The sequence below is a fragment of the Rhipicephalus sanguineus genome, chromosome 1 (genome assembly GCF_013339695.2).
Source record: "Rhipicephalus sanguineus isolate Rsan-2018 chromosome 1, BIME_Rsan_1.4, whole genome shotgun sequence".
NCBI classification, from domain to species: domain Eukaryota; kingdom Metazoa; phylum Arthropoda; class Arachnida; order Ixodida; family Ixodidae; genus Rhipicephalus; species Rhipicephalus sanguineus.
The window spans coordinates 194,275,904-194,288,186 of record NC_051176.1 but is presented as its reverse complement, the minus strand read 5'-3'; the positions used below and the strand labels follow the sequence as shown (position 1 = coordinate 194,288,186).

Genomic DNA, 12,283 nt, shown 5'->3' with positions numbered 1-12,283 from the left:
AGAAAAAAACGAGCCCTTGAAGTTCCTCTTCTTTCCGTCTTGTGTCCGTGTGTCGTTTCGCGCTACATCAAAGTTGTTCAGATGAATCTGCGCCGAAAATTTTTGCAGTCGTAAGTGCGGCAATAAAGAACGGTCTGACCTTGTATTGGTCGAAGACGGAGATGAGCCATTCCACAGGTTTCTCAGGCTGCCCTATTACTGTGGTGAGTCCGAGGCACAGGTAAGTTAGTGCGGTGCGAGGAGAGCTGATCAGAGTCAGGTGCCGCGGGATGATAGCCACGTCTTTGTCATTCACGGCCTCCGTCGCCCTGCGTGTGCGAAAGGGATTGCATTACAGACAACGTGCAAGGGCCGAATTCACAATGCTTTATGTTCGTATGCTTTCTTTACCTTTGGCTAGCCGCCTTCGTTAAAAATACAGCCAGCATCGGTATTGGCTGAAATTCGTTATCACGGATCTAGCGCAGCAGCCTTTTGTGAATCGAGGAAACTCTTGAACGACCGTTCAGAACGACCAAGCAGACGCACTACCGTGGCTAGGTAACGGCATAACCCAAGCTGGGCCTGCAGGTTTAGTGACGGGGCAGCTGTCGACAAAGCCACGACAAACGAGCCCCAGCACCAAGCACGTAACCACAGGGTGAGCGTTACAGCAGTTGTTCCAAGGCTGTCCTCTTCCCCCTTCCCCCCTCCCCTCTCCCCTAGTTCCCTCAGTGCCCAGCGAAAGAGCGCTCCGGACCCGCAACTGCCCTTATGTCGGACTTGTTCGCAAGAGAAAATTCCAGCCAATCATGACGCTGGTGATATTAACGAACGTGACTGGAGTGATGAAGACCCTTAACGAAGGATAAGCAAACTTTCATTTCTCCTTTCCTTATTGATTGCTTCTTAATTTAAAAAAAACACTCCTGTTATTGCTGTGGTGTCATTGCCTGTTGGCTTCATATCGTGCTTGAATAAAACGTGACGAAGTCGATCTGCCTATATTCCAGTCCACAACAGCTGCTCGCAGTACGTCGTTTAACTCTGCCGCACAGCACATTATTGTTCTTTGTACGTTTCCTGTACGGGAACGTCCGGAATTTATGCTGTAACGTTTGCCAAATAACGATGGGTTTCGTCAATCGTTTGTGAGTTTCCTCTATTTAAGTAAGCGCGCCTGGTGTTTTCCTGTGGGCGAACGATACACGAGGTGTTTCTACGAAGTCTTTGAGCGATGTTTAAAAGTATGGGTTTCTCATGAAAATATGGAAGAGGAGGAGGAGGAGGAGGAGGAAGAAGAAAGAAAGGAAGAAAGGTCAACCACATGCGCGTCCTTTTTGATACCCTACGCTGGGGGAAGGAGATAAAGGGATGAAAAGATAGGGAGACAGAAAGAAGTGAGCATACAAAAAAGTCAGTTCGCCTTAAGGGCGAAGCAGTGAATGTGATAGCAAGAAATTGGAATGTCACAGGAAGAGCAGCAAGCAGCTAGAAACTTGCTGCGCGCTGCTCAAGCACAAAGGACGCAGGAAGAAAGAAAGGAAGAAAGAAAGAAAGAAAGAAAGAAAGAAAGAAAGAAAGAAAGAAAGAAAGAAAGAAGAAAGAAGGAAGAAAGAAAGAAAGAAAGGAAAAAAGAAAGAAGGAAGGAAAGAAGGAAAGAAGGAAGGAAAGAGAGGAAGAAAGAAAGAAAGAAAGAAAGAAAGAAAGAAAGAAAGAATAAAAGAAAGAAAGAAGGAAAGAGAGAAAGAAAGAAAGAAGGAATGAAAGAAAGAAAGAAAGGAGGAAGGAAAGAAAGAAAGAGGGAAGGAGAGAAAGAGAAGTAGTTCGTCAGACATGCAGACGCAAAGTTTTGCTTGCCCCCGTTTTCCCAATAGGGGAAGGGCTCCTGAATTGTTTATACAATAATTTTATTTGTAGCAATTAGCGAGACGTAGTTAGAGCGCAAGCGAGAGCTTGGGCGGATAACACGGGCTTCCGAGAGCGAAGGTGATGTGGCGTGGCGGTGATGCCCTCGTGCAAAACTTGGTGCGCAGCGTTGTCTAAACCGCCTTACAGGTTTCAGTTTATCAACTAAAATTTGTTAAAGGCGCCTGTTCAGAAAACCTTAAAAAAATGGAAAGACGCAGAAGATTGCTGACGCTCTTGTGTGACAACCTTACGTGATGTAGAATATTGAGCATAAAATGGTTCCATACGAACAAGGATATTTCTCTTGAGGCGATAGGCGCTGTAAAATATACAACGTGACATATATCTGTGTGCAGCTTCTTCATTATAGTAAAAATGGTGTCAAAGGAGAGAAGACAATCGAGATCGACGCAATACATAGGCACGCGTCACTGAAGACCCGATGCAAAGACATATACAATGCTACGCAGCTTATTCGATAGACAAAGGAGTTTGTGCCCCATTACTCCGCACGCGTCCTTCTGGTAGGATTAAGCCGTTCTCTCATCCATGCATTCTTGCTTAGTGGGACCACACCTGAAGGTGCAGATGCTGGCAATGAAGCTGTAATGCGTGATGACCACGCCCTTGGGGCTCCCTGTGGAGCCTGACGTGTATCCGATGGCGGCAGTGGCTTCTCTGGTGTTGCTAGGAGACAAGGCTTCCACATCGGCACACGGAAGGCCGACGAAGTCCAGGAGGGAGACGTAGCCTTCTACCCGATCTGTCAAGAACACCGCCTGAAAATGAAAATGTGAGCGCGAAGGGTCTAGCAGCCATATTTCAAAACTGCAGCTTGGTATGACCAGGGACCTGGCATGGTGAAGGCGTGACGTACTGTGGACTGACGTAATTTGAAGGGTAGAAACTGTAGTTTTGTTTCGTGCTTTTCTGACAAGGAATTTCGGCAGCGATCGAGCACCGAACGCCTTTCTCATAATAACTGCTGGGGTTTCACGTCCCAAAACCACGATATGATTATGAGGGACGCCGTAGTGTAGCAGACCACTACGGCGGGTCGAACCTCTTTCTCCTATCTCCGGTCTACGTCACTGCAACATTGATTATGAGACCTTCATACTTTACCAAAAGGCTTTTATTCAGTAGAAATAACAGCAGCCGTGGAGACAATAAGTATAGTCAAAACATGGAGGAGGCAAGTATGGATACTTAAGAAAATACCTGATTCCATGGGCACCCTAACTGCTTACAAGAGGAAAAATAGCAATTAAGGAGGGTTACTGCCATGTGAAGCAAACAGCATGAAACCAGAAAAAGCATAGGGAACAAAATTCTCGTGTTTAATCGAAATGAGAAAATAATCAGGAAAATGGAAATGGCATTTGACGAAAATACAACTTGAAGAATGTGGAATTTTTGAACCATATTTTCCGAATAATAATGACCATTACTATACACTATTATAAAACCTGCTGACAAGGGTGGTAGTATAGTAATCTAGCCTATGAAAAAATATACAAACGAGGCTGTCAGGCAACTCAGTAACAACACCCACTATAAAAATCGACCTCCGACGCGACTCAAGAATATAGTAAGAGCATACAACGTACGATAATGGTTTTTCTAGCCAGGGGATTAATGACACATTCCAAGTACCGCTTCTTGACGCCTAAAAGCAAGCAAGCAAGCAAGCAGGGCGCTTCACCTTCTTCCGACGATTTATAATTTTACCATAAACGGATTACTTATCGCGCAAATCCCAGGCAGACCTGTAGTATCTGACAGCAATACACCTACTGAGCCGCTATCAAAATTTCTAAATCATCAATTGTCTAACATACCATCCAGTGTCCACCCTTTCATCCTTTGTTGAAGATACACCTCATTTCCTTCGAATTATAGATTCCATTAACGAAACACAAACACTCTCGGATCAGGCCATTCTGATAACATTACATGACTGCTCCTTGTGTACGAATATATCTATCATGATGATGATGATGATGATGTGGTGCCGTTCCCTTTATAACGGGTCGCCGCGTGTATGGCGGCTTGGCAATAAAAAAAATACAGGAGTATAAAACCCCAGCTAAGGGAAAAAGAAAAAAGGGAAAAAATACGATTAAGGAGGATGTGAGGGACGACCTACTCCATGAAAAAAAAAAAGGATTGGGGGGGGGGGGGTCCGTTCACTTCGCGACCCTCTGGAAAGATGGGACTCTCCATCTCTCCAGGCGCCGCTTAGTGCGCTCCACCGCTCCTCTGTTCATCTCCCCACCATCACCCCCGAATCCCAGTGCGGAATGCAACGGAGTGTCTCCTCTACATTGGGGTTCGATCTCCCTGCACTGCACCACAGTGTGTTCCATAGTTTCATCCGCACACTCACAGACCCTACACAACACATCCCGCTGCTCACTATCTATAGTCCGCTGGCGTTCCAAGGTGCGCAGGGCCCCAGCTCGCGCCTCGAAGAGCAGGCTGCTTCCAAGGCTATTGTCATATATGAACACCGCGCCAATAGTCCGCTTGTGCTGTCCTCAAGGGATTGAAGCGATCTCAAAGTCACTCATTAGAAGGCAAGCGAACATATAATGCTGAAGATCACATCTCGCTACTAAAATTAGTCCTCACGTTTAATTATTTTTAATTTGATTCGTCCTACTAACAAATTTTTGGTACTATAGTACGGCAACCCCTTTTGCACCAACGTAGCCAACATTATTTATGGGAGAGCTAGAATTAAAGCTTTTGAAATCATTTCCGGTGAAGTCTTGTACCTATCTCCGCCACATAAACGACATATTTATTATATGGGAAAATGGCGTAAGCGCACTACACACATTCATTGACCATTTTAAAAAGTTTCACACGAGTTCACACGAGTATTAACTTTACCATGCACTATCCTTCCAGTGAAATTAGCTTCCTGGACACGACAGCGTGTATTGAAAGAGGAAAATTAAAGATGGCTCTACAGAAAACCAACAGATAGCCAGCAATACCGAGATTACCTTAGTCATCACCCATGACCCTGCAAACAAGGGATATTTGTCCGACAGGCGAGTCGTATAAGAAGGATCGGTATCGACGACGTCGACTACGTTCACCAATTGAGTAAGCTAAAGGAAACATTAATTGAAAGAAATTACCCGTAAGACGCTCTAAGCAAGGTCTACAACGAAGCATGTAAATTAGATAGAAAATAAGCACTAGCTAGAAGAGGCCCTAAAGCACAGCCCAACCAGCCGCAAGCATTTTTAACGAAATGCTCAAACGCGCTCCCAAGCATAAATAATATCCTCCGCAAGTATTATCCAATATTAGCAAGCAACGAACGTCTTAGAAAAGCGTTTCCCGAAGTACCAAGGGTAGTGTATCACCGTAATAGTATCTTTAAGGACATGTTAGTGCACGCAAAAGTAAACTCTCGTTCTACTGCCCACATAATGTATACCTTGTTCTCGTCCAATATGTAAGACTTGCAAACACCTTCAAGATGACGCCATAGTTAAAAGCACCGGAAGTGATTACGTCCACCATATAAAATCTAGTTTTACCTGCACAAGTTCAAACGTTATTTACGGGTTCGAATGTCCATTTTGTCACACACAATACATTGGAGAAATAGGACAGCCTCTTAGTATTAGATTAGACGGGCATCGCGCGGACACGGCTAAGGAAGTCCCGAAAGCAGTGGCACATCATTTTAATGTGGCAGGTCACAACCTCGACCGGTCTCATAATTTACATGCTTCAGTCAAACTTCCGGTCCCCGAGAGACAGAAAATATAAAGAGTCATACCTTATTCACAAGTTTAATAGATTCCAGCTAACAGGTATAAATGTTTGAAAGGCGGCTCTTGTATTCATCCGATATATGGTATATACAAAAAGAAAACCAGTGAGAGTCAAGCCTTTATTCTAGGCATTTCTAACCGCGCTTATCACCGTGAAATGATCATTGTCAGGCGAATCGGCATATCGTTGTCAGGCAACCATAATTCAGCGAAATGCCTACCTCCCTTTCTACCCTTCGACACGAATACCCCACCACTTCCCCACGCTTTCTTTTTCACTGACTGTTTCCTCTTTTTCTTTTGACCCACGCAAATCGACACGCCGGCCCCTCCTTTCTTCCCCATCCCCATTTTCGCAGTTGCCCTTTCCTCCCCTTTTGTTTGGCTTGGAGGAGAGGGTACCAAGCATACATACACAAGGAAGCCCTAGTATTGTGGCGCAACTGCTGATGATGACGAAAGCACATGGGTGCCACATGCTATATATTTCCGTGTTGAAATAAATATTTTAACACGAAGATATACTTCAGCACGAAAATATATTTCAGCACGGAAATATAAAACCTGCCTATTTTCAGCTACCCATCTGGCGTACAATGCGAACTGCAAATGATTTTGGCACACGAAAGTCGTTAAAGTAATAGAGTTTTAGATTTCTGGCGCGCGAATTTTCAAACCAATGGGTTTACAAAAGAAACCAAGCCTGCTTACAAGAGAACGCAAGCAGGGTGTAGGGCTTTGTGTACGGGAAGGTCCTTTGGGTTAGCCAAATACGGTAAAATTTAAAAGTTCCTACTACGTTGGCTGAAAAATCGGAGAAATGCGGCGTAGTTGTTGCTTGACGAAGTATTATTGACTGTTGTTTTGTTGATTTCTAGCGAGAGGACGGAAGGAAAATTACGCTTTACTGACGACGAAATTTCATTACGGAGTTTTAGATTTCGCCGTTTTTAGGTGACCCAAAAGGACCAGTAGCGTAGTCAGAAATGTTTTTCGGGAGGGCTTCAACCATAATTTATGCATGTTCGTGCGTGTGTTGTTATGTGTGCGTGTAAAATCGAAAAATTAGCGCAGCTTGCACAAACTCGCGCAAGGCTGGGTGACAGCAGAGCCGGTGGACTATAGGTAGAAGAGGACGAAGATGAAGAAGATAACGACAGAGCGCGTGCCGGTTCATGAAGATGATAGTTTTTCTACGTCACACCGTCTCACACGACAAACTATACTTGGTATACTGTACTATACATGGCTAAGCTTCCTCTCTTTTTTATATATATATATTCTTTTTTGTGTATGTTGCTTTGTATACCCCCTTCCTCTCTATTTCTTTCTCTGTCTTTTTCTCTCATTCTTCCCTTTCTTTCTCTCTGTTGTTCTATTTCTTTCCATGCATTTGTTTCTCTCTCTCTCTGTAGTCGGTCTCTCGCCTTCTATCTTTTTCTCTGTTTCTTCCCTTTCTTTCTATATATTTGTCTGTTTCTATCTATCTATCTATCTATCTATCTATCTATCTATCTATCTATCTATCTATCTATCTATCTATCTATCTATCTATCTATCTATCTATCTATCTATCTATCTATCTATCTATCTATCTATCTATCTATCTATCTATCTATACTCGTTCTCTCACCTTCCTTTCCCCCTCCTCCTTACCCTCAAATCTCTCCTCCTCACCTCACTTCCCCTTCCCACCACCTTGCTGTACTACTACACACGGCTATGCTCTGCTCCGAGTGGTTAGAACTCTCACATTCGAATCGCGGGCACGCGAGTTCGAATCTCGCCTCGGCAAAAAAAGTTTTTCCGCCAAGAAATTCTCTTTTTCTCTGTCTTTCTCTCTATTTCTCTCTTTCTTTCTCTCTCTCCGTACTCGTTCTCTCGCCCATCAAGTTATTGCAGCTTTCGACGGACAAATCGGCGCACGACTTCCGCGAAGAGGAAGAAGTGGAAGGCGATGAAGAAGAGAACGAAGATGGCGCGTGCCGGTTCATGATGGTGATAATTTTCTATCTACGACACGCAGCCAACCTCGGCCTTAACAGTTCTGCTGTTAAATTTCGGAGAAGGTTTAAACCCACACCCCTCCCCCCATCTCTGGCTACGCCAGTGCAAAGGACCTTTGCCCGCAGAAAGCGTCACACCGTGCCTGCGTGGACATCGGCAGGGGGATGAAAAAAGAGCACTTGTACCCCTCCCCCCCCCCCCCCCCCTACACCCAAGCCACACCCGTCAAAGATGGTAAAATCTAAAGGTTCCTAGAACGTTGGCTGAAAAATCGGAGAAATGCGGCGTAGTTGTTTCTTGACGAAGTCACCCCCCCCCCTCCCCACCGCGATGCAACACGGATTTGCAGCCCAAGACAAAATCCTGCCGACGCCCATGCATGCCTGCTTGCGTTATCATTGTACAGCGGTTTGGATTATTTTGTGTACGCCCGCGGCGGTTTACGTCACCTAACTTTCGGTGCGCGAAGCCTAAAGCCCCCTATTGTTTTACGATTCTTAGTATCCGTAAACCTGTGCGATAGGTACCTGACTATATACGGCTAAAGAGATATAATAAATTACCTTTAATTTATGGTGTTTGTCGATGTTCTGTACTGTGTTGAGGCGTGCAGAACATGTAAGAGCATACGTTGCTCCACTTTCTTCAACTTGCTGTTGAAGTTCATCTGGATAAGCAAGTGAAGCATTATTGAATTTCTTTTACACATCTACACCGGTATTCCTCGCGCGCGCACAAACACACACGCATATATATATATATATATATATATATATATATATATATATATATATATATATAGTTGAAGAAATGAAGGAGCACACTTATGAAAATTGCATATTTTTACTATTTTTACTCATTTACGTTTCGGCCGTGGCACGGCCGAAACACACACACACACACACACACACACACACACACACACACACACACACACACACACACACACACACACACACACACACACACACACACATATATATATATATATATATATATATATATATATATAAGGCTTAAATGCGGAAGAGTAACTTCGGTTGCCGCAAGGTTATAAGTATAAAAGTATATGCGCCTTCATAAAAAACAACTGTTTATTTTGTCTACGTTTCGACGGGAGCCCCGTCTTCTTCAGGACATAACGTTATGTTAACGCTATATATATATAGAGAGAGAGGGAGAGACTGCGCAGAGCCCTTGTGCGCGAACAGGTATCCACAGGAACACTCCGCCGCCTGGGCAGAACTAAATGACACGACACGACGCGTCACACGCCAACAAATTTTTCTCTTGTCTTGAAGCAGTGAACTCTTCTGGAAGGGATGCGGATGGAACACAAGGGATAGATAGAGACGTAGTGTCCAGGACAAAAAGGCGATGCAGGGCCGTGCTAGAGTGAGAGGGGACTGTAATTTGTTGTGCGTTGAACGGCAGTCATGCAAGTTTTCATTCATCCAGTTTTTGTGATTGTTTTTAACATACATAGATAATTATCATGTCGGACGGAGTTCCATGCAGATGATACGCTGAAGTGATCTTATGGATGGTGTGAGACGCTTGAACCGACGTACTTGGTTGGACTAGTGGAAAGGCCAGGCCAAATGTACCGAGTCTTGATGCGGTCGTAGGTTTTGTGGAAACCTAAATGACCAGCCGTCGCGTCATCGTGAAAAGCTTGTGAAACTAAGTCGAAGTGAGCGAGGGATGATCGGGACCCATCAGATACCGGCGGCAGAGTAAATTTGCCGAAATAATGCTCCATCTTGAAGTTTAAAACGTGCGAGTTGTCGTCTAAAGCGGCTGCAGATAAATCCATTCTAGCCAGCAACATACCAGTACACCCAGCGTCACAGTGATCGGTGAGCCGTAGCATTTCATGTTCCTTTAAGAACGGGGCACTCTCCGGCTATTAAAAACATAATAGTTATACGTTTAATGCGTACAGGTCACTTTCTAAAGTGCCGATATTTCGCGGGTTTGTGACGTTGCACGTGACACAGAGGCAAAGTAGGTGCGTCTAAACTCAACCTATAGCGGAGGTCTAAAGACGACAAAGGCGTAGAATTAAGAATAATTCATGTTCTTTTGTTATGCGTAATCATGCAAGCAGGCTGTGCATATCGCTTTCAGATGGAGCCGCCTCGTGGTTTTCGTTACATCACACGACCAGCAGAAATGGGTCCCGAAAATCCCCGAGCGCTGATCGCGAAACTGCAGAGTAGAAAGAAACACATTGAAATTATTATATGTTATAGAGACCCAGATGTGTACTACGGCTCTCCGATGCGCGACCGCCACTGCTCAAGAAGGCGCGTGACCTCGATGTCGCGAGAAGGCTAGAGTTCAAGCGAAGAATATCGCACGCGGGGAGGGGGGGGGGGTGGTTAGGCGATGAAATATATGTGTACCCACTGTCAGTTCGCTGGGAGTTCGGGAAGATGACAGTGACGCCACTGAACATGAGCGCCCAGGTGGCCACCAGGGCGTCGGCGGTGTTTGGGATCAGCGCAAGCACACGGTCTCCAGTGTGTACGCCGTGACACCTGAAGCCCTCGGCGAACCGGCCAGACAAGGACAGCGTGTCGAGAAACGACAGTCGTTTGTTGCTGTCCACCTGCGCAACTCCACGGAAAGTTGCAGATTGGTTAGCAAAACATTCGATTAGACAGTTTCTGACTTTGCATCTATTAGGTATTAGTGTTTTCCTGGTTACTGCAGATGCCCATGGATACAAAAAGGTATTACGTGACATCTCCGCTTGCCGCTTGCGTGCCATTCTTGTGTAAAGAGCAGAGAACGAAAACTTAAGCAAAGCCAGTGAAGCCTCAGTGATGCGATAGGTTGAAGCTCACCTATTATATATAACGAGACATTAAAAATAATAATAAATAAAAAGATTGGATCGTCGAGAAGGCCGCCCTTTCTCTCTGTGTATTTATCGCACTCTGTACTCTATCTCTCGCCAATCAAGTTAATGCAGCCCTCGCCGGACAAATCGGCGCACGTCTTCTGGTAGCGAAGCAGAAGAGGAAGAAGAGGAAGGCGATGAAGAAGATGGCGCGTGCCGGTTCATGATGATGATAATTTTCTATGTATGAGGCAAGCGCAACGCATTTCATGACGTAATGTATATACATGGCCTTCCTTTTTGTAGACCACACCACTCCTATTAAGCCCTGAGTGCTGCAGAGCTTAACAGTTCTGGGCCCTTCACTCAGAGGCTCAGGGTTGATCTAGTCAGCTTTGGTGGAGCGAGCCGCAAATGCGATTAGCAAAACAAATATTTTTCTCTCTGCGTCGGCAACAGGTACCACGACCGGTCTGGAGGCTCGCGCTCGCTCCCGCGCGCGCCCCTCCAGATAGGCCGTGCCAGTACATCATGACTCTTCGCCTTTGCACATGCAATAACGAAAACAACATTTTTTTCTGCAAGTATAAATAGCTGCACTGTATAGTACGTAGAGCTTAGTCGGAAGGTAGGTAAACAATTCATGAAAGAATCATGTGAGAGGAAAGGGAGGTGGGGGGGGGGGGGGGGGTAGGAGGTGGAAGCAAAACGACGATGGGCCCTCGGGCCGCTCCAGATGGCCGGACACTTCCGTGCTTCGGCGACCCCTCTGGCCCAGCCCACTGTCCGGAGCTGTAGCTCAGGATCGGAAACTCCACCGAGTTTCGTAAACGTCTTCCAAACAGCGTGCGCTTACCAGTGCCGTTTTCGCTCCGTACGCTTCCATGTTGTTCTTGAAGAAAGTGAAGAGCGAACACTCAGGAATCTCGCAGACTAGGTTGGGAGAATAGACGATGCCATCTTTGATGCTTGCTTCCATTATCTGGTAAAGATTTTAAAAAAAGTTACACTTATTTAGCTCATAAAATGACTAACAAGGAAGAAAGACAAGTCTAGATTGGAGTGGTTCCTTGGAGTATTTGTTTTCTTTGTATTCTCCCGGCACCATGGGGAAGTGAAGGCGTCATTATAAAAACGGTATTGCGATACGGTTTGTTTTGTTGTCGGTTTGTTTGCCCCTTGTGTCAGCGCTGTTTTTTTTTGTTCACTACGGCGAACGTTTATACAAATCGCGTAATAGTAAGCAATAAATCCACCTAATGAAGTAAGTTGCGGATTGAATTGCACCGTGTCACGTGACGTATGCTATTTTTTTCCAGCTGCAATTTTTGTTTCTTTTTTCACATTTGGTGCGCTCTCTGATAAGCTCCGATAAATAAACGCCACAACAGGTATACCTTGATGGAACAAAACAATTTTTCTGAAAGTAGCCGATTTTTCAATTGGGTGCAGCATGTTCAAACCATCTCTTTACTGTGATAGGAGTATATATGTCCACCCCCTGATATGGACTCATCCAGCCTTCATGACTGGAACGATCCCACCTCCACCTGAATGAATCGCAATCCTGAGAATATAACATGAGCTTGGAGAGCTGATACATTGATCCTCAAAACACGTCGCGAACACACTGGTAATCGGCATGGTCACATAGACAGTATTGCCCCGTGCAGTGTACAAGAAAGTATTTCTAAGAAGACGCCGGTCGAACTCGTCAGGCTTGCACGGACGAATATTT

General features: G+C 45.1%; 1 protein-coding gene across 1 annotated transcript in view; it reads right to left on the bottom strand.

The window, feature by feature from the left end:
* Nucleotides 1-11,542, bottom strand: part of LOC119404849 (uncharacterized) — a 32,293-nt gene extending 20,751 nt beyond the window's left edge. Inside the window, exons 1-5 of the mRNA XM_037671532.2 lie at nt 11,402-11,542; nt 10,110-10,311; nt 8,261-8,364; nt 2,467-2,669; nt 140-308 (exon numbers count right to left, since the gene is read on the bottom strand). Of these exons, the coding sequence (XP_037527460.2) occupies nt 140-308; nt 2,467-2,669; nt 8,261-8,364; nt 10,110-10,311; nt 11,402-11,524 (801 nt within the window). The 5' untranslated portion in view covers nt 11,525-11,542. The remainder of the gene's footprint in view (nt 1-139; nt 309-2,466; nt 2,670-8,260; nt 8,365-10,109; nt 10,312-11,401) is intronic.
* Nucleotides 11,543-12,283: the final 741 nt, after the last annotated feature.